This window comes from Mustela nivalis, assembly GCF_964662115.1.
Source record: "Mustela nivalis genome assembly, chromosome: 17".
Lineage (NCBI taxonomy): Eukaryota > Metazoa > Chordata > Mammalia > Carnivora > Mustelidae > Mustela > Mustela nivalis.
Window position 1 is genome coordinate 38,113,696 of NC_139036.1, and position 27,948 is coordinate 38,141,643.

Consider the following 27,948-nt stretch of genomic DNA (forward strand, 5'->3'; position numbering starts at 1 on the left):
GAGGCAGGCGGCAGGGGGGGGTGTGTGGAAACAGGCTCTCCATTGAACAGAGAACCCAGCGGAGCTCAATCCCAGGACCCTAAGATCATGACCTGAGCTGAAGGCAGAGGCTTAACCCACTGAGCCACCCAGGCGCCCCAAAGAACACATTCTTCTAAAAATTTTTTTTAAATTAGGGTGCTGGTGTGGCTCAGTTGTTAAGCATCTGCCTTCAGCTCAGGTCATGATCCCAGGGTCATGGGATTGAGCCCTGCATCGGGCTCCCTGCTCAGTGGGAAGCCTGATATCTCTCTGTCAAATAAATAATCTTTTAAAAAATTTTTATTATAATTCAGATATTTAAATTTTTGTTTTTGTCAGTACTGATAGAATATTTAGTATAAAATGGTTTGTGCTGATTTTATCTTAATTCTACTTCAAAATTTTTTACTTATTTTTAATTTATTTTATCTTGTTTGTGTGTTTACTTTATTACATGTAATATAATATACATATATACATTTGTCCTTCACGCTTTTCTGAAATACACCGTCCTTCAGACTTTTCCCAATTTCTCCAACTAGGTGTGATTTTTCTCTTCTCAACTTTCAGATTTCTACTTTTTTTTTTACTTGAGTGTATAGTAGTTGTTAAATAGTTATGTGACTGTCCAAAGACTCTGAGGTTAGTTGTTACTTGCAGACGTGTCACTAACATACTTTCCTAGTAAGAAGTGAGTAGCCTTCCGCAAAAGTTGTAAAGCTTTGAGTAAAGTATCAGACCATTATTATCACAGACCCAGTTGTCATCCTGCCCCTTCTTCCTAGTAGATCTTTTTGGGGGGATTTTTGCCGATATGCACTTCTCTTTCCCTGCTTGTTCCTTTCCCTCTCTTGGTAGTTGTACTTCTGGCCTGATCCTCATGGACAGTTGTGCACTTTGGAAACCTCTACCCTCAGCAGGAGGGCAGTCTGGCCGTGCACGAGTATTTCGAGCTTGGCAGACAGCCTGGTGGAAGTGGGATGAGCATAGGCAGCAGAGTGATACGCTTTACAGAGCTGTTCTTTCACCCCAAATACAGTCTTCTTGACATACGAGGAGGATGTATAGGTATATTTTAATAGAAAGAAAACTGCTGGACTTCTCAAAAATTAACTGTTAAAATGTTCCAGGGAACAAAGTTGGTTTTCTTTTAAGACAAATGTAAATACACATTCTGGAAGACTGTGTAAACTTATTTGTCCACGTTGGGGGGAAAAAAATGGCATGAGAAAGAAGCACTTTCTGGAAGTTGTATTTTACTACTATCTATAATATGCTATTATATTTTCTAGTTTTTTTTCCTTTTTTTAAGATTTACTTATTTATTTTGAAGATTATATCTATTAATTTGAGAGAGAGAGAGAGAGAGCATGAGCAGAGGGAAGGACAGAGGAAGAAGCAGACTCCCTGCTCAGCAAGGAGCCCAACGCGGGGCTCAATCCCAGAACCCTGGGATCATGACCTGAGCTGAAGTCAGAAGCTTAACCAACTGAGCCACCCAGGTGCCCCTAATTTTTTTCTTAAGATTATATTTTCTTCCCAGTAGCTGATCAGGCAGGCATATAGAGTGCTAGGCTCTGTCGCTTCTCAATTTGTATACCCCTTAACAAACATTCCCAAGTTCTGTAACATTAATTATAGCAAGCCACTAAGGAATGACCTGCTTCGGTTTGGAATTTATTTTAAGAAGCAGGAGAAAATGATCTCTAAGAACTTAATACCAAAGAGAAATGAATTTGAACAACTTCAGATATCAGTGAGGGTTATTTCTTATTTGCAGCTTCTGTCCACTTTCAGGTTCTTTGAGCTCTGTGTACTCACCTAAAGAGTACTCTGAAAAAGGAAGTTAAGATGAGCAGTAATAAGTCAGTTAGAACTGAGGGCACACATTAAGAGTTGGATAATGAAACCTGGAATGTTCTGATTTCCCTAATGGGCTTTTGGTTTTGTACAGTTTACTCAATTGTGCTCTTAGGAGATAGTTTAAATCTTCTGGAAGGAGATTAAAGGAAGATTATCATCAAAACTGAGATAAGGGAAAAGGTGCCAAGATGGAATGAAGAAAGCAGAATGTGGGCAGAAAGCCTATGTGTGTTTCAAAGTGAACAGATGCATGTCCTATCGTGACCGTGTGCTTTGTCGATGTCTCCGTGAGTTTCCCCGATTGTGACAGTGGGGGAGACTCCAGTCTCAGGTTTATATGGGAAGGCATATATGTGCGCATCATTTAAAAAAGAATAAAATGAAATAAATTTTTTAAAAGAAAGAATAGTCTTATTTTCTAACTTATTAAGTAGAAAATTCCCCTGTGAATCGAGCCCTTTTTACTTAGTAATTTTAAACTTTTTTTTAATGTTTTCTTACTTTTTTTTTAACTTTTCACTTAGTAATGCTATGTGTGCTGTCTAGCTGAGGACTGAGATAGCTGACACATGTACTGTATGCATGTACATATTCATGAAGAACCCCGTTAGCTAGATGATGCTAGGGCGCCAAACCACTCCCCAGTCCCGGGGCTTGCATCAGTGGTTCACAAAGCAGGTGAACCAGCCACTACTTGTGTTAAAGGAAGGTACAGAAATAGGATGTTCAGCTTTCTTCTCCCAGTCTTCATGTATTGCTAAGGCTGTCTTGTTCATTGTGAGAAAGCTTTCTCTTGATCCCTCTAAATATTAACTTGCAGGGGGAAATCACATGTTAACGGAGGGGACTTTACTATTAGACTGACATCATTTCCCCATTTCCTAATAGCATTTGGACTAATTCACATTAGAGAAATGGGCTTTGTAGCCAAATACACTAAGAAGCTGCTTTGGGGAGAGAACCTCCTCATGTCTCTTTTTGAGAAAAGCTACTTTACCGGGTGCCGCCTTAATCCACTGGGCGGTTTTTACCCGTCTCTGCAGAAGCACGTCTTCGGCAGGGTCCTGCCTCAGGACCAAATTCTAGTCAGCATTTGTAGCTCCAGACCTCCTCTATTTTTATTAAGCATCTGCTTCTAAGCTCTACAAATCGCTAACTTTCTGAACTCCTTTAATCCTGATTATTGACCGATCAGTTCTTTTCTGAATTCGTCCTTTTCGTGTAATGATTTGTCAGATACAGCCAATAGTAACCAACACGCTGCCGTCACAGTGCGTTTTCCTGTTAGAGCCGTGAGCTCTCTAGCTTCCGAGAGAAATAGGGGATAGTCTCCCCGAGAATTTCACCGCTGCTGTCCTGTTAGCCTCCTGTACCTGTTTCCTGGCCCCTTTTCACCAGCTCCTAAGCCTTTGCCATGTGTGTGAGTTTTCTGGATAAGGCAACACCCACTCCTGGGTTCTGTCTGTATCAGCTAGGAGAGGCCTGTACTAACCAACGTAAGATCTCAGAGGTTTTAAAAACACACTCTGGGTAAAATTAAATGAAAAAGAAAAAAAAATCCACTGTACCGCACATAGCCCATAGGTCATTTTTGTCACTCTGGGACCTGGGTGGAGAGCAGTGACAGCAGTTGTCATCTTGAAGATGGGTGGTCCCTGTCGCAGAGGGAAGAGAGCCAGAGGGTCTCATTGGTGAGAAAATGCCGTGTCCTGCGCGCCCCTCCTGCTCAGGAGGTACTCCGGTCCAGAAGTAGTCACGTGGCCCCACCCAGCTGCGGGGAGGGGACCAGGTCAGAACACGCAGTCCTGCCACGTGCCCTGAAGGCTAAGAGCCCAGAGGTCTTTGGGAAGAACGCATTCATTATGACCACAGAGGATTTCCCCTCAGTTATTTTTCTTTGTCTTCCTGCTTTTTGTTTAATTCCTAGCTTTTGCTGGTTAATTGAATTTTACTGTCTCTCCTCCCTTGCTTAATTTGAGATAATTAATGTGAGTAAGTTTAATGGTATTTGTAGTAATTTAGATTAGTTCCACGGGTCAGAAGTTCTGGCACAGGCAAAAATAAGGCTAAGCAGAATTGAAAGCCACTGAGATCTTTCTACTGAAAGTGTGAGGCGGGAAATTTTGATTTGTGCAGAAAGATACGTGGTTATAGGGACAACCAAGTTTAAGTTATTTTAGAGTGTCATTTGCCAGAGTAGCAAGAGTAGTAGCCCTTGCCAGACCATGAGCTGTGGAGTCAGGCAGGCCTGGGCTGGGCACTGTTTCTGTCATTTAATAGATATGTAATACCGGGCAAATTATTTAGCCTCTTAGAGGCATGAGTTTCTTATTTATAAATACAAATAAGTACAAATATATCTGCAGATGTCAAGTAAAGCATGGCGGCGTTTATCACCAGGACTTTCCGAACTTTCACTGAAATGAAAGTATAAAATCACTTCTTAATTTTTCTATTTTTAATTTTTTTTTTAATTTTATTTGTCAGAAAGCGAGGATGCAGGCAGGGGGGGCAGCAGGCAGAGGGAGAAGCAGACTCCCCGTGGAGTTGATCCCACAACCCTGAGATCATGACCTGAACCTAAGGCAGACGTTTAATCCACTGAGGCACCCAGGCACCCCTATTATATATTTTTTTTAATTTTTAATTTATTTTTTATAAGGAAGAGGTAGAAGTAGGGAGAAGGGTGGCAGGGAGAGAGAGAGAGAGAATCCCAAGCAGGCTCCACAACAGCACGGAACCTGATACTTGGTCTCTTGACCCTGAGATGATGGCCCGACCCAAAACCAAGAGCTGGACACTCAACCAACTGAGCTACCCAGGTGCCCCAAATCATTTTTTCAAAAGGGCAAATCCATAAGGATGAAGAAAACAGAAGATAGTAACGGGGAATGACAAAGTATTTGGGGACCACATGTTAGAGTCGTCATGATGTAAGAATAAGTATTGACTTACCGAGAAGCTATGGTAGAACTATCGCAGGAGGATGGAGGGAGGACTGGGGGCAGTCAGGTGAGAAAAACTGGTGGGAGACAAGCAGTAACATCTTAAAATGAAAAACCTCAAGAAATAGAAATATAACCATGTTTAGGAATATGGAAGGAGGGGGCGCCTGGGTGGCTCAGTCAGCTAAGCCTCTGCCTTCAGCTCAGGTCATGATCCCAAAGTCCTGGGATCGAGTCCCACATTGGGAAATCCCTGCTCAGCAGGGGGTCTGCTTCTCCCTCTGCCTCTCCCCACTGTTTGTGCACTTTTTCTTACATTCTCTCTCTCTGTCAAATAAATAAAAATCTTAAAAAAAAAAAAAAAGTGGGAGGAAATACTGGGGAGGAGGACTAAAGTAGTTGAACATTTTCATCTCTGGGCCACGGGATGAGATAGGATGGAATCGGCAGAGGGCTACTCTTCTTGCTACAAACCTCGCGGGGTATATGACTTGGACAGCGATGTGCGCTTTGCTGCATTTTTTTTTTTTTTTTTTTTTTAGTGATTACTTTGGTAAAAAATAAATAAATAAAATCAAAAATGAGTTTAAGAACCTGTTAAATAGGTCTAAGGAGAGGCCCCTTTGCCTGCTGGTACATGGGGCAGGCCCTCAGTGAGTGCTGGTTGCCTTCCTTCTGTCGGCTGGATGGGGGAGGTGCTCGCAGCACTAGTCATGACTCAGGGATGAGGTCTTTGGCCAAACAGCAATGTGAGCCGCGGCACAAAGCAAGTTAGGCACCCTTCTCTCTATCTCTCTCTCTCTCTCTCTCTTTTATTTCCTTCTCTCTCTCTCTCTCTCTCTCTCTCTCTCTTTTATTTAATGGATGGTTTCATTTTTCTTGGAACTGTATCAACCTGATGGTTACTGTTTCTTAGAATTTATTAGACTTCTGTGCAACAGACACATGAAGAATTCCCCGGCTAGTGAGTGGATTTTAAGCCATGGGACAAACTTAAAAATACTTAGCAGCTTTGAAATTACTCTGATGAACCCAGTAATATCTATAATAATACCTCCCCCGAGATTATACATTACTTCAGGCCACGGACAGTCTCTGTCTCTTCTGTAGTTACGTCAACTAGCTATTGTGTCTCCCTGGTCCACAGTGCCTAGCTCACAGCCAGTTGGTTCTTTGAGCCCTAACTGGTGGACAGTGGTGACTGGTGTTGAAAACAAAGCCAGCCAGCGGAAAGCTCTTGCGTGTATCACCTAGGACACCTGTTTAGATGACAAGACTATAAACTTCCTGTGGACAGAGACCACATATTCTGCCATATCAGCTCATCCTGTAGCCTCTAGCATAATGAATGCCAGGGGACAGTACCTGTCCGTTTTGTCATCAGATTCGTACCGAACACCCACGAAGTGCTTGGCTCTAAGGGTGGCTCAGTGTGCGGGACAGACAGACTCCTGCTATCTTGTAGTCTACACTCTGACAAAATGGTGTTGAATATAGTAAACCAGCAGCCCGGTAAAACAATGGTCCGCGCTGAACCCTTTAAGCAAGGATCAGGAATTGCCTCTGCAAAGAGTCGCGCCCTTTTCAGCCGTATCGAATGATGTACGTGCATGCTGTGGGAAGGAAATCGTGGTATCTGACCTTTTTTCCTCTTTGCTTTGCTTTGTAGATAAGATGGTCCAAGTCATCTGCAGCTCTCCTCAAAAGAAAAGTCACTAGTGCTCTGCTCTTGCCGTCATACCAAACCTTCTGACTTACGCTTTGGTGCTGCCACACTGGAAGAATTGCATACAGCCTCCAGGAACACCTTTTTTTTTTTTTTTTCCCCCATTTGAGTGATTCTTTGTGGATGGAAAAAGATTGGAATCTTAATAATTACCCTGTTTTGAAGCGATTTCTCTACAGTCTGAACTGCGTCCTCCCTCGGGCCCCTGACCCATGAGCCACACAGCCAGCTCTCGGCAGGGGCCGGGGGACAGCTGCGCCGTGCCTGCAGCAGGAATGGCACAGGAAGACAGCCGTCGTGCTCCAGTGCCGCCTACCTTTTATCATGGTGCCAACCAAGAACTTGACCTGTCCACCAAAGTGTACAAAAGGGAGTCAGGAAGTCCTTACTCGGTGTTAGTGGACACCAAGATGAGCACGCCCCATCTCCACGAAGCGGAGGAACAGCCGTATTTCAGGGAGCCAAGGGCAGTGTCTGACGTGCGCGCTGTCAAAGAAGACCGGGAGAATTCCGATGACACGGAAGAGGAGGAGGAGGAGGAGGAGGAGGAGGTCTCTTACAAAAGGGAGCAGATCATAGTGGAGGTAAACCTTAATAATCAAACATTAAATGTATCTAAAGGGGAAAAGGGTGTCTCTTCTCAGTCCAAAGAGACTCCTGTTCTTAAGACAAGCAGTGAGGAGGAGGAGGAGGAGAGTGAGGAAGAGGCCACCGATGACAGCAACGACTACGGGGAGAACGGAAGGCAGAAGAAGAAGGAGAAGACGGCGGAGAAGGCCAGTGTCACCCAAAGGAGAACCAGGAGGGCTGGCTCCGTGGCTGCGGCGACCGCATCCCCGACTCCCAGGACTACGAGAGGGAGGAGGAAGAGCGCAGAGCCGCCCAAGCGTAAGAAACGGGCCGCCAAGGAGCCCAGAGCGCCCGTCCAGAAAGCTAAGTGCGAAGAGAAAGAGACTCTGACCTGTGAGAAGTGCCCCAGGGTGTTTAATACGCGCTGGTACCTGGAGAAGCACATGAACGTTACTCACAGGCGCATGCAGATTTGTGATAAGTGTGGCAAGAAGTTTGTCCTGGAAAGTGAGCTGTCCCTTCACCAGCAAACAGACTGTGAAAAAAATATTCAGGTAGGTCTCACCACCGAGAGGGCAAACTTCCCAGGATAGCACCTGGCTGTGCAGACGCATCAGGCGTCAGCCCAAGAGAATAAGTACCGTAGAGGCTGAAGGGACAGTGGTCACCGATTTATCTTGTTTCAGAGCTCCTGCTTTGGGTCTTTTGAAAACCCAGGCTTAACGTTTTCTTTCAAAAGCATTGCATTTACCTGACGCTGGACTAGTGGGAACGCAGGTACATTGGAAGGGGGAGTCTGTCGTAGGTGATTGATGGCCCGGGAGGTAAAGTCAACACCGGCTTTGCACTGAGATTCACAGTCATGAGACGTGTAATATAGAGTTCATTCTGGCATCTTCTGTGCCGAGGTGGGAGATACTGAGTGAAGGTCAGGAATAGAGAGAGGTCCCCTTCTAGGTCTGAAAGGACGCCAGATTCTAGTGCAGCGGCTGGGGACAAAAACCGTAATGACTCAGACCAGTGAAAACGGAAGATCTCCGGGAGTGAGTTGCTCTTACCAGTGGAGAGATGACAACATTAAATTTATCAAGAGGCTGAGCCCATGGGAGTATGCAGACTTTAAACCGAGGCTGAGCTGGTTGGAAATGTTGCCCACCTGGCACTAGGGTTACGTAATGCTTCTGTGCAGTATTATTAAGGTAACAGAATGTGGTTTTCAAACCAGGCTGATGTCTCAAAAGGACTATATTGCGGTAGGGTAAGAGGTGCGTTAATTATATGATGTCGAGTGAATTATATTACGTTGAGCTGCGTTGGTTTATACCTGTGAATGCGTGTTAATGAATATTTATAAAAGGTAAGTCTGTTACTGTCTCCATAAGATGTGTAAAATACACATGTGTTGTGCCGTATTTAAGCCAAACTTCCTTTGAAAAATGCAGTTGTTTTGTTTGGGTTTGTTTCTTGGAGTGCGCCTGACCTGGAGTGCTCTCCTTCCTTCTGACTTTACCTCTCGCTTTTCATCAACAGCTGAGATCGTTGCTTTACTTTAAAGAGATTTCTTCAGTATAAATTATGTTTGCTAAAAATTCACCGCTTTTTGATTCATCAGTTGTGACTTGGTCTCTTACATGCTGGGTAATTAAAAAAAAAAAAAAAAAAAAGCTGAGTCGAAGTGCCCAGACCCTCCAGAAACTCCAGCTCCCTTGCTTGGTTAGGACTTGGTTGTGACAGTTCAGTCCGAGGGGAGTGTGGTGCAGTGCTGCACCCTAGGGGTGAGATTGGGGCCCTGATGATGAGAGGGATAGCTCCATGTCCATATTGTGGGGTTTTGGGGTTTTTCTGTTTTTTAAAATACTTAATTTATTTATTTGACAGAGAGAGACACAGCGAGAGAGGGAACACAAGCAGGGGGAGTGGGAGAGAGAGAAGCAGGCTTCCCGCTGGCCAAGGAGCTGGACACAGGGCCTGATCCCTGGACCCTGGGATCATGACCTGAGCTGAAGGCAGCTGCTTAACGGCTGAGCCACCCAGGCGCCTTGGTTTTTGTTTTTGTTTTTTTAAACTTAAATTTGCTTTATTAAGTTACAGAAAGAAAACATTTAATACATCCTCATTCTGTGACTTTCATCACTGTTGCTCACCATAAGGCACTTTAGCTCACATTCAGGTTTTGTGGATTCTGCTGAAAAAGCTCCCTTTACATTCCTGAAGAATACTGCTTTGTTCATACATATATGGCTCCTTATGATCCTGGTGATCCAGTAACAAGGAAAATCTGAAACCCTGCCTGCTGGTAGGGGTAGGTCTGTTCTCTCGAGCAGGTCCAACCAGAGGCTGATTTTTTTTTTTTTTTTCACTCTTCTCAGAGTCCTTGTTTCCTGAAGTGACTGATGTTCAGAGATTGTTATTTCCCATGAATAACTTGTTCCCCTAAATATGTCCAAGGTGGTGGTTACCCAGAATTTTCTAGTATCATTTTGCTTTAACCAGAAGCACTTTATTTTGATACACTTTATGCCTGATATCCCAGACTATTACTGATTCATAATACAAGGAACTCTAGGCACTGTTGCGTGTGTTTCCTGTAGATGCGTGGACAGAAGATCTGGGGCTGGCTATCGGGGAAGGGGAGGAGGACACTGACGGCTGAGAAGTTACAGGAAATTCTGCCAGAGGGATGTGTTCCATAGAGTAAATTAGATATGGGAAAATATAATAAAATCTCAATAATGCATGTTAAGGAAGGCTTCAAATGCATTCTTTAACGTACAGAAATATTGTTCTACTTCCACAGATCTATAACCATTAATATGTGTTTTATCTCGCTTTTATTTGTGCTTGTTTAAAATTAGTTTGTATTCCCTGATAAACACCTGTTAACTGCATAACGACCTGTGTAGGAGGCAGCTGCTCTGCGTAATCCATTTATTTTTCAAAACTTAGTTCTCCACGGGTACACTATTAATTTGATGAAAGCAATCAAGTCTTTTACATTAGCAGAACTTGCCATTTCTTTTTTGTCTTACTTTTGGCCATTGTTTTCGTACTCCCAGAGCGTCTCTAAAAGATGCGTCTTGGAAAATAGAATGTACAGATGTTGGTGTTGGCATCCGGGCTCCTGGGAGGACTGGCATCTGTTTGGATTCGGGCCTCGTGCCGCGAATCACAAGCACACCCATTTCGTCAGCCAGTAGGCAGCAACGGCTTTCTGCAAGCCCCTGTAAATAAAGATTATTTCTCTTTATCCTGCTCAGTGTGTTTCCTGTAACAAATCATTCAAGAAACTCTGGTCCCTTCATGAGCACATCAAGATCGTCCATGGATATGCAGAAAAGAAGTTTTCCTGTGAAATTTGTGAGAAGAAATTCTATACCATGGCTCATGTGCGGAAACACATGGTTGGTAAGTTTCTTCTGCTGCTTTTCTCTCACGCCTATAATTTGTCCTTGTTCTTTGGTGTGTTTTATGCTTCGGATGGGGCAGGATCTGAGGAAGGGCCTTCTTTAACCCGTTCCAACTTGTCAAAACTAACTGCGGCTTGTCCTCCGTCCGCACCACTGACTGGCCCGGGACAGGTTCCTTTCCAACCTTGTTATTTCTGTTTCTCTTCAGAACGTTGCTATTAAGGCCTCACAGGTTAAAGAGTAGAAAGTCCAGATGGCATGAGTCCCCTGCAGTGGGACATGAGTCTTTCCCGGCGTGGGCTTTTCAGGGGCCTTATTCTGAGTACGGTGCATTCTGTGTTGCAGCACACACGAAAGACATGCCATTTACATGCGAAACCTGTGGAAAATCGTTCAAACGCAGCATGTCTCTCAAGGTGCACTCCTTGCAGCATTCTGGAGAGAAGCCCTTCAGATGCGAGGTAAGGAGCACTGCTCCCCCAGGCCTGGGGCAAGCTCATGTATTCGTGGCTTGCAGTGCAGGAGAGGCGTGCGTAGGACAGGCATGAGGCCCTCCAGACACGTGTTCCGGGCGCCCTATGTTCCCTCACTGCCGGGTAGAGGAGGGTCATCGTTACCACGCCGTCAACCCTCTCAGACGAACTCGAGCCCAGGAGAGACACACGAGGAGTTACTCTCCTTCCCTCGGGAATCGGAAGAAGTTGGGTGTGACTACAGTGCTAATTATTGGGGGAAATTCCCCTTTTACGAATAACCGAGCGGCAGAAAGAGAGCAGAGCCAGAGCAGCCACAGCAGGTTCTGTTTGAAGGACGAAAGAGAAGCCTGATCTCGGAGGCTTTGTAGGGGGGGCTCCAGGGAAGCTGCTGCGCTTGGCCCTCAGGAGTCCCCGCTGTGTCCCATGCAGAACTGTGACGAGAGGTTCCAGTACAAGTACCAGCTGCGCTCCCACATGAGCATCCACATCGGCCACAAGCAGTTCATGTGCCAGTGGTGTGGCAAGGACTTCAACATGAAGCAGTACTTCGACGAGCACATGAAGACACACACTGGTAAGAATCCGGGGGCGGTGCCACCGGGTCTCTAGCGCTTGTCCACCATCGCCTGTGAGTCTGTTTGCGTGAAAACGGAAAGCACAAACATGCGTTCTAAGGGCAAATTCGACTTGAAGTAAATCTGGTGTATAAAAATCCAGAATGATTAGCCTGAAAAATTGGCCTTTCATCCCTCTGTTCATTAAAAAAGAAAGAAAGAAAGGAAGGATTATTTGTGAGTGCCTTTTAACTGGGGGGGTCCCTTCAAGACGCTGGATCCTTTTCTTAGGGCCCAGGATCTCCTAAAATTGTGTGCCCCTTGTCTTGTGTATGTGCACTGTGCACGATGCATGTGGTATTTTTTAAAGGAAAGGCTTCTGGACTTCTCAGAGCTGAAGGACACTGACGGCTTTAAACAGAATACCCTCTCAGTATGCTTAAAGTTTGATCGGATTGGATTTCCCCCACATTACCACTTTTCCAGAACAATTCCCGTCAGATGAAGTTAAATCACATTTTAACCATTTTGTTCATTTCTGGGGGGTTCTGCTTCCTAGCGTGGATGGGACCTTTGTAAGCATTTGGCTGCCCAGCTTGCAGGGACCCCGCTGAAGTAGTAGCATCCCCCCCCAATCCTGGTGCCCACCCCACCCCACCCCTCCACCAGGCAAACACTGCATCGTTCCATCTCAGCCTTGACTTGGTGTTCTGGGCTTAGCTGTCTTGGTACAAATGGAACAGTACGACCCATTTTCAGGTTTCTGAGTAAAATCTAATCACAGGATTCTACATCGTGTCAGTCCACGGAGTGGCAGAGCGAGAAAGAACCACGGGAGGTGAGCGTGCTTAGTCCTTGCTCGTCTTTGCTCAGCCAGAGGTGAGAAGACTCTGCCTTGGCTGGGTCGCTCTGGTTCCCATTTTTCTGTTGAAGCTCAGAGAAAAGTGCCTGCCTGGTGGGCTTCTTTCCCATTCAGAGCAGAGCACCCTCCGACTTTAAGGATTCCCGTAGATGAAGAGTCATGAGAGGAGCTCAGTGAAATCAGCTACACTCTAAAGGGTAATGAGAACTCGGAAGCCTAAGTGGATGGACAGCCCGATATAGCAGAGTAATTAACAAATTCTCCTCTTAAAACTTGGTGGCTCTTGGACAGGCTCTTAGTTCCGAGTCACTTTTAGGATTCGATTTTTTGTTGTAAAGCAGGAAACTGTGCAACTAGGTGAAAAATAAGCTTTTCTGAAGGCAAGTTGTGTCACTTTCACACATGATGCTTGGGACGCAGTGGGCGCCCCCTGATGTTGGCCACATCGGGAAATTGGAAGGAGCCCTGACACCCCCGTCCCGCCCTCCTCTTCTCTGCGCCTCTCCTGGACGGCTTCCTCCCGGTTCTCTCTTCTCTCCTTCTGCCTTTCTTTCTCTTCCTTCCTTCCCCTTCGTCCTTCTCTCTGTAGACCCTGAAATGGCCATAATGTGAAACCAGAGTATCTTGTGACTGACGTGTTTGTTGAATAAAATTTTATGTTAAATATTCTTTGACCAGAGGCAAGCTCAATACTTCCTATTTCTTCCAAAGAAATATAGCCTCCTAACACCCTTCTCATTAAGAGAGTAGTACGTACTTACTAAAAAATATATTAGAGGGGTGCCTGGGTGGCTCAGTGGGTTAAAGCCTCTGCCTTCGGCTCAGGTCATGATCCCAGGGTCCTGGGATCGAGCCCCGCATCGGGCTCTCCGCTCCGTGGGAAGCCTGCTTCTCTTCTTCTCTATCTCTCTGCCTACTTGTGATCTCTGTCTGTCAAATAAATAAAATCTTTAAAAATATATATATTATTAGAAAATGCGAAAGTTAATAACAAAAATTATCATCACTGAAAGATCATTACTGTTAACAGCATACATTTTAAGAAAACTCTATAGTTTCTTAACACATATAAATAGATACTGTACATAAATGTTTATTAATGTATATAGACATAAAACAAAAATTGGGTCTTTATTGTAACTGGCTTTTCCTTTTGACTGTATTTTGTCATTAAGGGCAATATCATTTTAATGGTTGTATAATATTCCTTATGGTAAATTTGCTGTAATAATAGCCATTGTTTATTATGCACATATATGCCAGGCCCTGCCTTAAGTGCTTTACATATGTTGCCTCCTACAGTCAACGTCACCTTTACAATAGTCCTGTACAGTAAAGGACATTTTTTCCACTTTATAAATCCAGTTCTCTACTGGACATTCAGATGATTCTTTTTTGCAGTTTTTCTTCTGTTACAAATAATACTGGATAAATAGCTTTGTGGTTAACACATCCATGATGATTCATTTAGGATGAATTCCTGGAAATGGGATTATTAGGAGAGGTGCACATTTTTACGACTTGGTATATATTGCAAAATAGGCATCCTAGGTGTGCTAGGTGTGCACGAAAGCACCCTTCTCCCCAACCCTTTCCAATGCTAAATAATACCCTTGCTGGCTTGCTAGGTAGGAAATGGTTTCTTACTGTGTTCGTTGGCATTTAATTCATTGCTAAGTGAGATCAGACGTTCTCTCCTGCGCTTACTGAATGTCCGTGTATTTTCCTTCTGGAATCACCTGTGCCTGTTTCGTGTTCACCTTGCCATTATAGTGTTTGGCTTTTTGTTTGTTTTGTTTCTACTACCTCCTTACATATAGTTACATATGCTGGACCTTGTTCCACACCAATATTAAGGTACTTTCCCCTGGTTTGTCATCTGCCTTTTCATATTGCTCATGATACATTGGGAAAGTGGCTGGCCAGTGGGGTTGGGCACACCTGCTCTCCCATTCACTGCGGCCTCTTTGGGTCTCTGGTCCCTTGGTGTTACAGAAGGATGACGGGAGTACTTGGGAAGATACAAAGAGAAGGGTTAGCCCTGAAGAAGAAAAGAGATAGCTCTTTTGAGGCTGGAAGTAATCACCTTTAGGTATTTTTGTTGGTGATGAAGGCCATTGCAGGAACTGCCCTTGACTGGGCTGTTTCTTTGCAGTCAAGGAAAAGTGAGGCAGACCCTGTCTAGGGAGGCTTCCCAGCACTCAGCCAGGGTTTGCCAGGACGTTGTGGATGTGGCGTGATTTCTGCATAGAGTAATTGCTGATTTTCCTCGTACCAGGTACAGCGCTAAGTGCCTGGATGAATTCAGACCTGGTTTTTGCCATTGAGGAGCTTCTGCTCCAGAGACAGGGACAGAGGTGGTAATAATCCTAATCATGATCACAGAAACGCTACAATGCATCGAGTGTCTGCTGTGTGCCAGACACTGCGCTGAGCGCTTTCCTTGTATTTTCAACTTATTGCAGTTGCCTACTGCTGTGAGCTTTGTTTATCAGACGAGGAAACTAAGGCTCAGAGATTAAATAACTTGTCCAAGGCAGCCTGACTCCAGAACCACATATTTTAATGATTCTGAACATAATTTAACGTAGCAAGTCATAAAATGGAGGGATAGGCAGGACATCGGGAGAGCAGAACGCACCATTCTAGAGTCTGGGTCTCAGCTTCCAGGACGAGGCAGTGCACTCAAACGATCAGGCTCAGAGGGATCGATCTGTGTTAAATCGTCTCAATGACATATAGATGAAATTGCTGATTGATTAATTTACAGTGGAAAGGCTGAGTGGCAGATGGTTCAGAACTCTTATTTCTTTGGTCATCATGTTCTTTGCCTGAATAAAAATCTATGTTAGAAGCTAAATTATCATCAGAAGTTTGGAAGGGCCAGGGCATTACAGCAGAGGAAAGTACTTGAGTGATCTTAGTGGTGAGTACCATCCGTCCTCAAATCCAATAAGCCATCCCTTGTGAGACAAACCTAATTTGTACACTGCCGAGGAAATGCCTCCAACAAACACAGCATGCCATCAAGTGTGAGGCCGATGTCCGTGTCAGAGATGTCCGTATGCCCAGGAACGTATATCTCAGAATCAACAAATACTGATTTGTAAACATTAAGAACTTACTAAATTTGGCTCTTGTAGTGAACAGGACCGAAATGTCCCCAGGCTCACAGGGCTCACAGTCAGGCTGGGTAGACACGCAAGCTTCCCTGAAGAGCCCGGAGCAAGTACATGAAACTAAATGAAGTTGGCTAGACTTTGGTGGATGGGGGTGGCTGGGCAGGAAGTCCGATGAGACCTGATACTGGAGAGCGGTAAGCAGGTGCCAGGTCACCAAAACAACCCATAAGCCACGTAAAAAAGTCTGGACTTTATTCTAAGGATAGTGGGAGGTTCTTGAATGGTTTTGAGCAGGTTATAACCCGATTCTGAACGTTCACTCTGGCTGCAGGGTAGAGGGTGGGCCGGGAGGTGGGGAGCAAGAAAAGAGACGGCAACAGCAGTCAGGTGGGCGTGGCGGTAATCTGGGGAATGGGGGTGATGGCGTGGACTGAGGTGACGGCAGCAGGTACAGTGAAAGCGACACACACCATGGGGTCAGGTGAGTGTGGGGACTAATTAGATAAAGGTGGTGTGAAAGGGAAGAATCAAGGGATAGTCCCAGATTTGGGTCTCGAATGCCATTTGTCAAGACAGAGAACGGTAGGAGGAGGAGCCGGTTTGCCAAGTAGGATAATGAATTTAATGTTGCACTTGCTAGTTTTGAGACCTCTATGGGACATTCATGTGGAAATACCCAGTAGGCAGTTTGCAAAATGGGTTTAAAGCTAAAGGCTTTAGAGAGATTTCGGCTGCATATATACATACACAGATTTCTGATCGCGGCTCAAGGATATTCCTACTGAGTAGACTGGAAGCCAGATCGCTTGTTCCTTTGAACAGTGCAAAAGACAGCTAGGTAGCCGGACAGACTCTTGTTCTTTTGTGTCTTCCTGTAGCATCTCTGCCTTCATGTGTAACGTTCATTCTTCAGACGCATTACACTCCTGCTTCTTACAGTCAGCTTGGTTTTATATGTGGCAACTAGGTCATGTCCTTAGGTGTATTGATGGTGATCGAGGTCCTTTTCTAGTTACCCCGATGGACTTAGTTTTAGTGTATCCTCCAGCCACCCCGTTCCAAGCTCTTAAAATGGGATGTCATGCAGGTGATGGATTGCAAATGTTACATTTTTATTTTTCCTTGTTTCACCCTCATTGTAAGCTTACCTGGAGGTCTCAAGGAGACCTTAACATCACTCATTAGTACAATCAGGGGATGGGGCCGAATGAGTAGTGAGAGTTAGAGGTAAGTGGGATTGTAGGCTTACGTCTGGAACAACAAGTGTGGGAAATTTGGTAGGACATCAGGAAATGAATAAAAGATGACTAAGCAATAGAAAAAAAATCCATTTTTAATTTGAACCCATGGGTTGTGGTAGGTGGGTTCTAATAGTTTTTGGCCTTTCTGTGGCAAATCATTATTAGCCTAGAAGACTACAAACGGGGCGATGGTTAGAGAGATCCTGAATTTGATCCAGGGTGGAACATGCAACAGAGAGTTAATGTCCATATATTTCAGCAAGCTTAGTGAATCCTGTTTGTGGACGCAGGGCCTGGTGTGCTGAGAGGTGGTTAGTGAGTTGGGTGAGAGTGTTTGCTCCAATTAGGCTAATTCAGAGAGTGAGTCCTTTGACTCGGTTTCCATATAGTTGTTGGAAGTAAAGAGTACTAACCCTGGAGAGCCCGGGGTGGGGGAGGAGAGTTGAGAGCTTGTCAAACAGGTATGCTTTTAAAACATTGTATTATCCAAGTAAAGTGTGTTTATTTGAGAGAAACAGAAAGTGCACATAAGCCTAAAAAAAGGTTTTAAAACATCAGTCATCATCCCATTACCTAGAGAGAATCACTGACATTTGTTGTTCTTTCCATGTTTTTTCTATACCTATTTTTAACTTAAAGTGGATAATACCATGTGTGCATTTTCATAACTTGCCCATTTTATTTAATAGACTATAAGCTTAATAGATTATGGATTTTCATGTTAGTAGTTAGATTTCTGTACCTTCGTAATACTGTTTTCAATGGCGCTTTCATATACCATATTGACTTAATTAATTCTGCTTAACCAGAGATATGAAGTTTTGGGTTTTTTTTTAAAGATTTTATTTATTTGACAGAAGACAGAGATCACTAATGAGCAGAGAGGCAGGCAGAGGGAGAGGAGGAAGCAGGCCTCCTGCTGAGCAGAGAGCCCAATGTGGGGCTCAATCCCAGGACCCTGGGACCATGACCTGAGCTGAAGACAGAAGCTTTAACCCACTGAGCCACCCAGGCACCCTGAGATTTCAAAGTTTTTAGGTAATTGGAGGAAACAGATTAAAAAGGTGGAAAACCAGGGGCGCCTGGGTGGCTCAGTGGGTTAAGCCGCTACCTTCGGCTCAGGTCATGATCTCAGGGTCCTGGGATCGAGTCCCACATCGGGCTTTCTGCTCAGCAGGGAGCCTGCTTCCTTCTCTCTCTCTCTCTCTCTCTCTCTGCCTGCCTCTCAGTGTACTTGTAATTTCTCTCTGTCAAATAAATAAATAAAATCTTTTAAAAAAATAAAAATAAATAAAAATAAAAAAATAAAAGGTGGAAAACCAGATGGGCTCTGAAGTTATCTAGGAAGTTGCGTATGAATCACAGTGAAGAGCCTAGCAGTGGTAGTGATTGAATAAAGAAAAGCTGAAAGAGAACAGAAATATGTCAGGAACCAGTATTGGTGATTACAGACGAGACTGATCCCTCCTGACTGCACAGTCCAGTCTCTTGAGGAAGTGAGGAAAATTCTGGCTTTCAGAGAAGGAGGGCAGCGGGAGCTGTCCGTTTCCAAAGGCAGAGAGAACAGGGACCACGACATGGGTGAAGAGGTGTTCTCTGCTCGTGTACAGCGTGTATGAAGGGGTCCCTGGGTGGAGAACAGTAGGGATCTCATTTTCCCTCATGCATGTGGGGCACCCAAAGCATCAAGTTGTGAAGTGCCATGTTTGATGTTCCAGAAGCACGTTCCGGATAGAACGAGACGGCAGCTTGAAATCCTAGCTCTCCTCCAGCTGTAGAACTCAGGCACGTTCCTCAGTTTCCTATCAGTAAATAGAAGTGGGAACAACGGCCTCATACGGGCTGTCACTGTGAGAATCACCAGAATTCACAGCTGGAAAGTGGGCAGAAGGGTACCAGGCACACAGGAAGCCTCCCCATATGGCAGCTGTTACTGTACGGAGCAGAGCGAGGGTACCGTTGGAAGGATGGGGAGCCTCTGCCGGGGCGAGAACAGCCTCTCGCAGCAGGAGCTACGGTAAAGGCACAAGCGCCGTGCACTGAGAATTGACAAAGGAATTAATCAGTACAGGCGTGTGGTCCCTGACACACATGTACACAGGTGCTAACTGCAGCATTCCGTATAAAGTTCATGTTCAAAAACCATCTCATGGGGCACCTGGGTGGCTCAATGGGTTAAAGCCTCTGCCTTCAGCTCAGGTCATGATCTCAGGGTCCTGGGATCGAGCCCTGCATCGGGCTCTCTGCTCGGCGGGGAGCCTGCTTCCTCCTGTCTGCCTGCTTCTCTGCCTACTTGTGATCTCTGTCTATCAAATAAATAAAGAAATCTTTAAAATAAGAAAAAAAAAAAGCTTGGTTAATAAAAAAATAATTAAAAAACAAAAAAAAATCTCTTTTCCCGCTGTGGCCCGGGTAGAGAAGCAGGCCGGCCGTGGAACCATTTCACGGTCCAAAGAAAAGTTAGGAGCCCCAAAAATGAAGCCCTTATATCCTCCCTCAGTGCCTTTAGAATTCTGGAATTTCGTTTCTTTTGTGGCTCCTTGGCCCCCTGCTTCTCAGCCAGGGCCAGCAGCCCCCGTCCCCGCCCTCCCCACACCCGTGGACATTTAGGCGTGGTGTGGGGACAGGTTGCATTGCCAGAATCTCTTGGGGGCAGTGAGTAGGCTGGCACCTGGAATGCTGGGTGCTCTTCAGATGGGCCAGCTAGTCCCACAGAATGAAGGACTTGTTTGCAGAAATGCTCACAGGCTCTCTCACAAGGAGCTACCACGGTGTGGGAGGCCTGGTGGCAGGTGAGGCGTCCAGCACATCCAAGTCCAACACCAGAAAGTATGCCACACGCTAAGGCTTATGTGCAAGTTGACCGGAAGAGACTTGCTTGCCCCACAGGACATTTCTAGCAGTCCTTCTTTTATTTGGAATTCAGAAGCGGCTAACAGATGGACTTTGCCTAAGTTTCAGAGGTAGAGACAGGCCCCCGGTTTTAGCTGCCTTGAAGGCAGGAAGGTGATTGGAAGGGTTCTTCGTGTAGGATGTGAAGGATCACTACCTAGATGCCTCTTTGTTTTTTGATGTTGTTGTTGTTGTTAAACTGTGCTCCCATAGTAGGCTGTATGTGAGTTTTACTCCTATCTGATCTTACCTGTTAATTCCCAACTTCAGGAAACACTTTGGGGACTATAACATGGCGTAAGGGAGAGGAGTGCTAATCTCCCCATTAAGGATGAGGAATAGAAGGAGCGCTTAATTACCCTGCACTATGTTAATCTTTTTGTGTCTGTGTTCATCTCAGGAGAGAAACCCTTTATCTGTGAAATCTGTGGCAAAAGCTTCACCAGCCGCCCCAACATGAAGAGGCACCGCCGAACTCACACAGGCGAGAAGCCCTATCCATGCGACGTGTGTGGCCAGCGGTTCCGCTTCTCCAACATGCTCAAGGCCCACAAGGAGAAGTGCTTTCGGGTGACCAGCCCCGTGAACGTGCCGCCTGCTGTCCAGATCCCACTTACGACGTCCCCGGCGACCCCAGTTCCGTCTGTGGTGAACACCCCCGCCACCCCCACCCCTCCGATCAGTATGACTCCCGTGAGCACTCTCCCCCCGCGGCCCATCCCCCACCCCTTCTCGCACCTCCACATCCACCCCCACCCCCACCACCCACACCACCTCCCCATCCCTCCGGTCCCCCACCTCCCCCCGCCTCCAGCTCTCTTTAAGAGCGAGCCCTTAAATCACAGAGGCCAGGGTGAGGACAACTTCCTGCGGCACCTGGCCGAGAAGAACAGCTCAGCGCAGCATCACTAACGCCCTTCTCCCCGCGTGCGTTGTCCGTGAGCCGGGCGCCCGCGTGCGGGTGCGGAGACGGGGCTGGCGGGCTCTTCCCGAGCTGTCAGACCCCCCGGCCTCCGCCGAGAGCCGCTCACCGTCCGGGCGAGCCGCCGCGCCAAGGGGGTGAACGCCAAGACTACCTGGAGCTCGCGGAGGGAACGGTCATCCAAACCAGGGGAACCACCGAACTAAAGGCCACTTTGCTGGCATTTTCTGGTGACTTTTATAAATTTCAAATACTCAGACTTGTGGAATTTTATAATTTCCTATCAGCTGATGAGGTATGCCTGCTTTTATATCCCGGACTTCTCCTCAAAGAGGGGACAGGCCTGGTTTCCTTTGTACTAATCGGGAAGGCTGTGAGATTAACCCAGAGCATTAATTGTATCACTGTGTATCCGAACAAATTCTTTTCAGCTTTTGGTGCTGGCTTCGCCACGGAGCCGGCCGTCTTTCCCAGTCTATCCAGCATTAGAGAGAAAGACGGGAAGTTTCTTCTTTGTGTAGCTCTCCTAACGCACTCTTTATTTTACTACAGAAATTATTTTAGAGTTTTTGTATAGACTTCTTTAGTGGTCTGTTTCTAAAATGAAATGTATTTCAATAAGCGGTGTAATTTTTTCAGTGTAGCTGGGCCTATGTTGTAAAATAGAAAAAAAATTTTTATAATCAGCAAAATGTGATTCTTAAAGATGCATATAACTTCTATAGTTCAAAGTTATTCTTACATCCGTACAACTCAAAGGTGCTTCAGAGACTAGCTGTATCCGAGAGGGTCTCCAGACACCAGGTTTCTGCCCGAGGACGTTCTGCTTTCAGATCTCCGCCCCACACTCAAGTGTCAGTGCGTTAGGCTCGCTGACATGCCCCTTCCCGGCCTCCGCGTTTCACTCGGTGGGGTCACCACGTGAAAGGGAATGATTTGCAGGGAGTCGCCTCTTTCCCCGGGGAAGTCACCCAAAGCTTTTGCAGGTTTTAAAAACCCGAGTCAAGCTGTTCCCCATCAGGAGGAGGAAGCAGTGGGGGTTGTGTGTCCTGAGTCCTGTCTGTTTCTCACTGTCCCCGGGCCTTGCCCGTGTTCTACCTGTGGCGAGGACGAATGGAAGTCTCACGATACACTGCTCGTTTTGAGGTTGCTGTGTTTTTCTAGAATTGTTGTGGCCAGATAAAAATAGTACACTAAAATCACAAACGTGATGTTGCTGCCAGGAGCTGAGAAGTTGGGATGAGAACAAACTGACTATGACTTTTCAAATATGTCTCTTCACCGGCTGTATCCACAACTTCGAGCTGTTCTCTCACAGTTTAAATTGTAGCAAGGGAAAGAAAACTCCTGCATTTTGCTGCCCTGTTCTCTGCAGATAATTATGTGACAGCAGTGTCCACAGGTGGTGAGGGCAGCGTCTCTAATGCCTCTAAGACAGGTTTACTTTTCCAGGTTTGGGAAGCTCCGTGAGATCATGATTGATCAGGAGCTTGTATAGGAAGGGCTGAAGAGAAGGGCTAACCTATTGCTCATCTTTAACTGATCCGATTTCTCTAGACTCAGTCAGTATAGCTGAAAATTGTGTTTTTTGGTTTTGGGTTTGTTTTTCTAATTTCAGAGAACTGAGTTCCAAAGCTGGGTCTGCTTTTCTTTCTCTCTCTCTCTCCCCCCCTCTCTCCCTCCCTCCCTCCCTCCCTCTGTGTTTTTAATCTGGACATTTCTTCATTTTTCTTTCCTCAGGTGCTTAGATCATTGCCTAAATCAGAACCCTGGCTTTTATTTATTTTTAATATTAAATGTGCGGATATGCCTCAAGCACTTTTCTGGCTGACTAGCTCTGTGGTAGGAAAAAATGGAACTCTCAAGTGAGGTCAAGACCCTATTTTGTAAATACCACATTCTCTACTAGGTTTTTGGTTTTAGATTTCCTCACTTTTTCCTTCTGATTATTGCCTTTCGTTCTATGATGAGCATAGGAAAATTTTGGAATGAGGCAGAAAAGTATCCAAAGACCTACTTTTCTTCCTGTTTGTGGATGTAATTTCTAAAGAATGTTATTTTAAAACTTTGTATACGGTTTTTGGACACCCAGGTACCCAAACCAGTAAGGAAAGTTAATTTCTTGTTTGTGACTATTATAAAGTGGTTGCCTCCCTTTCCTCCACACTCTCCTTCCCACTCCATTGACAGGTTTGTGGATGGATCTACACTTTCATGTAGACATGTCATTACTTAATGGCCAAACCTATGATATTAAGATGGTTTTTTTAAAGCTGTTAATTGGTTACAGTACCTTATTTTGTTCTACATACATTTACCATTTGGGGCAACAATTCTGAATTCTAGACTTGAGACCATTGAATCAACTATTTTATGAAGTGTACTATCATTATACACTGGAAAATTCAGGTAGTCCTATTTGATTTTTTCATCCAAGTGAATATAGCCATAAGATAATGCCTACTACATAGGAAAACCAGTATTAAGCAAATAATCACCACCACCCTTAACAGAAGCAAAAAAAAAGTCAAAAAAAATTTTTTTAAATCAGCATCATCACATAATACAATTCACAGTGAAATGTATTGTGGAACAATGTGGAAGCTTCTAATTTTTTTTTTTTTAAACCCTAGATAGGTATACCTTCCCTGACCTGGGGTTTGTGGTCTTCAGGAACACTGCTCAGAACACAATGACTCCTCATCAGTGTCATATATCACATATAAATAATGAAATGCATTAAGAATATTTGCAACATTTATGTTTCTGAACCCAAGAACTGCAGGATTAAGCCTTAAACATATATGTGCATCAGGTTGAACGTGCTTAAGACTCACACTCAGGGTTGGAAATCTGATTGGGGTCCTTCACTAAGATGAGAGTTGCATTCTGGTGTGTTCCCTCCGACAGTGAGCACAGCTCCCTGTGACTTGAGAACTTCATGCCTGCTTGCTATCTGTTCATGACAAAAAGAACCATAGAGGGGTTTGAGTTCCCAGCCCTTCTCTGACCTTTGTCTTTTAAGACAAACCAAGGCCACACTTCAGCGTTATATAGATATCCAATTGAGGCTCTTTTCTCATTATTTGATTTTACTGTCTTCAAAGGCTTCTATTGCTGGTAGGGTTAAGGCTTACTGGAGGAAAATTCCCCAAGGACTTTCTTGAGTTGACATTACTTTTTTTTTTTCTTTTCCTTGTTCTAGTCTTTTCTCATAGATTTATCATTCAGATATAAACTCTTCCTTAGCCTTAACGAAAGACTGCATGCTGCTTTCTCAAATCGAGTCAGGTAGGCTCATCCTGAGTTAGACTTTTTTTAAATTTAAATGAAAAAAATAAGACGAGCAGTTTAAAGGCACGTGGCTTCATTTCCCTGTATATTTGTGATTTGATTCTTTCTTTTTAGCAAGCAGGGAGGCTCCACATAAGACTTTATGGGAGTTCCGAGAAATCTTTGCAAATCAGTTATTTTACTTCCACAGTCTACCGTTTACGTGAATTGGTCTAAATTAATGACTGAGCATGCCATGACCGTGGTTGTACGATCTTTTTAAAAACTACCTTTGTTGGAAGTACCTTTTCATTTGTGGTTAGAAGGCTCCCTGTAATTTGATTGTCCCTAGGAAACTAACTGAAGGCAAAAAGCCCACTGAAGAGATGCTTGTCGACTTTGAATTTTCTCGTTCTTGAAATTGTTTTCAGTTCTTCTGTTTGTCGAATGGATATGTGTGTTTCTCTTTTACATCACTGGAGGTTTTACATTTTGAGAAGCTCAGGCAGACATAGAAATCCGTTGCCGATGGTTATTTATTTTCCCCATCTTGCAGATTTCAGTCAGTGAAGCAGAGTGGTAGGTGGGATGTTATCATAGAAGAGAAGAGGAAGAAGAAAGGAGAAAACAAAAGTTAGGGAAACCCTTCCGTTTCAGCTACTGTATAGAAGAAACAACTTGTATGAGCCACATGGTGAACATTTTCGTGCTGTTCTAGACGGTACAGGAAGTGGCTCCTGAAAAGGGGGATAAGTTTCACTTAAGAATTTTAGCAACTATTCTACCGTGACAAAAACCCGCTCCCTTGGAATCCTTCAGACGATAAAATTGAGCAAATAGATACTGGGTTCTAATTTCTTTTTGCCTAAACCAAGATGGGAAATTTCCCAAAAGACCATTTCTTTTCAGGAACGAAAGGTCATTAAGCCACTGGAGAGAGTGGCATTTTTATGCAATAAGAACAACCGAACTCCCCTGCTCCTGTCACCTGTAGCACGTGTACTCAATGACAATGGCCTTCCAGCCCTGGACACTACCTCGATAAAGCAAACCAGAGATCCTCCCCACACTTTCTATGGAAGCCATAAAAGTTGCCATCAATATGTCCACTTTCATAGTTCTCTACTTTTATACTCTCTAGACTTTTTATAGACTCTATGATCAGATCTTTTTGTCTTAGAGGATAGGTTTTGCAAGATTCAAAGGAAAAGCAAACTCCCTGGTTGTCCCAACTCTGAAGCCTTAGCTTCAGTAAATTTGTCTAAAGAACCAGATAATGTGCCATTTATCCAATTCTTGATTTGAAGTCACAGCTGTTTCGCAGAGTGGCATATCCAGAAAACAGACTTCTCTTTCTTATTCCCTAAGCAGAAACTATATTTGTTGTAAGAAACTACTTATAAAGTGGATTTCTACTACCTTGTTACTCTATGTATTCCTCGATAATATATGTATTGTCACAACGTTCCTGGAGTTGTGTTTATTTCCTTGTGACAGATAATGAGTCCACACTTCCCCCCACCCCACTGACCACCCCCTCCCCGACCCCCCTGTTAGCTCACTGCAGCTCAGTCTTTCACTCTGTTCTTGAGTGCCTTCAAAAAGCCAGCATCCCAGAACATTCTTTCCCTGGTCTGAATCCTACCTCTGATTATTTCATTCTCCTGAGTATTGGAAATCTCCCTTATTATTCCCATTGGTTTGGCTCTGCAAAGTAGCTAGACCCTTGGATGGGCATTCTGGACCTATTCCCATTCTGTTTTCCCATGTCACTTTTAAATGACATTTTATGCTTTTGCTCTGATCTTATTTCTGGACCTACTCCATCGCTAATGATGAAAGATTTTATCCTTACAACTCGTTCTCTTTCCTTTCATCAGAAACGAGATGCTCCTTTAAAAATGAAAGGTCACTGAGCACCTCTTTTGAACAGCTTCTTCTCATGGTGGGTCTCCCTGAACGCCTCCCCTTCCTGATGAAGGGACCCCGAATGCTGCTGTTGCCCTGCGCTGCTCCTGCATGCCCTCTCTCTTCCAGAAACATTCCGGAAGATTATATCCATAATTCTAGTGGAGTCAGATGAGTCTGAAATTGCTCTCTGGGTTAATCAGAAGTCCTTTACTGGTTGTCGACCTGCCTCTCTCATCCGCCTGTCCCTCAGAAACTTCCAGTTACCTTCTTTTCGACTTGTTCTCATCTCATTAATTTTTAAAAGTGTGATTGATACATAATATATGAAGGATGTAATAAAAAGGGGGTTGCAGTGCGTGTTCTCCGTGTGATAGGATCACCTTCTCAATAAACCACTGTAGCACTCGGCTCATCTTTCACAGTCAGAACTGACGTGTGTGGTGTTGTGTGGGTTCCTTGGTCCTGTTTGGTTCTCCTCCAACACTAAAAACAAATAGAACTCTTTAAAATGAGGAACTTGGGTTGCATTTTCTTTTCTTCACATGAACGAAAGCTATTGAGTATTTGGGTCTTAGTCAATAATTGTTCCTTTCTCACCCAAAATGCCATGTCCCTTTCTTCTTAACGTTAATAATACTAATACTCAGGTTTTCAAGACTAATAACCACACAAAGTGGGAGTCCATGAAGGCAGCTGTTAATAAATTCCTAACCCTTTTTGCCTGGCGACAGTACGTTAATCGGTGAGATAGTGCAAAATTGTGAGAATTGGGTTATGCTTGATGATGAATAAATTCAAGACATCCGAAGGCCTCCTTGCCCATTTGAAACTGAAAGGCCAGTCTACAGAATGCAAAAAAAAAAAAAAAAAAAAAGCAGACTACAGAAATAAGTAACAAGAGTTACATGGCTTAAATCCTTTCCACTTTCCTTTGCCTTGATGGTCCCTGTTACTGACCTAGAGGTTTGCCTCTTTTCTTGGAGCTGGCTCCCTAAAGTAACTACTTTGAAACATGTGTCTTCTCCCTGAAGTCACAGGCAGTTCAGCAGGTTGGGGAGAGGCATGGTGGCCTCACACTCGGGGGAGCCACATCCCTGAGACAGACTGTTGGCTTGTTCCATGTCTTCTAAGATCAGGTGTGCTTGGTGCAAGTATCACAGGACCCCGAGAAGCGTCCCCTCCACTTTCTAGTTCCATGTTCCTTTCACACTATTCGAGCTCCTCCGGTGAGATATCAGGGATGTTACAGACTACTTAACAATTTTGGGGACACGTAGGAAATGGGAACCGGGTAAGAAGGGGCGAGAGCCGCATTTTGCTTCACTTCAGAAGGAAGTTTATTCCTTGCATTTGCTAGTTTGGGTCAGCCGGAGAGCCTCTCTCTGACTCGGATGTGCCAAAGAGCCCAGTTGTTTCTGAATCTCCTGCCCGCCCTGAGCGAACCCGGCATCTTCCCTGCCTATCTTTCACAGGAGAGCAGGGACCATGTGACCAGAAGGGCAGAAATGTCATGTCACATCACATCCTGCAGAGGACTCAAGGCTGCACTTAACTTTGTTTGAAAGTTGGGAAATATTTTACTCTTTTAGAATCTCTTAACACTCCCTTTCTGTGCGTGATGACCCAACTTGTTAGTTTTTTTCTAAAGGGAAAAAGAAAGCGACTGTGGCACGATTTAGGTGTTTACTCCTAAAGATATATCCCAAAGGACAGATCTGCAGCCTCTGAAAATCGGCTGACTGCCTCTCCATCTTCCATCGGTCTCAGTCCGCATTTTTTTTTGCGTCTGGGTCCGGGCAGGGTGATTCTCTTCCATCTGCAGTACTGGCTCTGTCCACAAGAGAGCAACAAAGTCCTTTAGCTTCTTTATTCTCAACCGTAGGAAGAGCCCGCTTTTAAGTCGAATATCCTCTCTGGGCTCTGGGCTCTGAGCTTCGTTTTTAAGACATTTTCCCTTATTGCTAAATCCAGTAGTTGCTCAGCCTTCAGGATGCAAATAAACACAGGCGAGTGGGTCACAGGTCCTTGTGACATCTTAAGGCATCTTAATGAGCTGCTTTAAACAACAGTGCCCCGAGATGGAAAGCTTAGGACCCTCCTTTGGGGGCTCGGTTGCACAGAAGGACGGCAGCCCTGCTTGCTTCTTTCTCACACACCCCACCA

At 44.8% G+C, this 27,948-nt stretch overlaps 1 protein-coding gene across 3 annotated transcripts in view; it reads left to right on the plus strand.

Moving 5' to 3' along the window:
• ZNF652 (zinc finger protein 652) overlaps nt 1-26,301 on the plus strand; it is a 61,116-nt gene extending 34,815 nt beyond the window's left edge. For 2 of the 3 annotated variants that reach the window (XM_082704762.1, XM_082704763.1), the window contains exons 2-6: nt 6,499-7,679; nt 10,383-10,530; nt 10,878-10,993; nt 11,438-11,582; nt 20,080-26,301. In XM_082704762.1, the coding sequence (XP_082560888.1) occupies nt 6,768-7,679; nt 10,383-10,530; nt 10,878-10,993; nt 11,438-11,582; nt 20,080-20,591 (1,833 nt within the window). In that variant the 5' untranslated portion in view covers nt 6,499-6,767 and the 3' untranslated portion in view covers nt 20,592-26,301. The remainder of the gene's footprint in view (nt 1-6,498; nt 7,680-10,382; nt 10,531-10,877; nt 10,994-11,437; nt 11,583-20,079) is intronic. The other variant, XM_082704764.1, reaches the window with a different exon arrangement.
• Nucleotides 26,302-27,948: the final 1,647 nt, after the last annotated feature.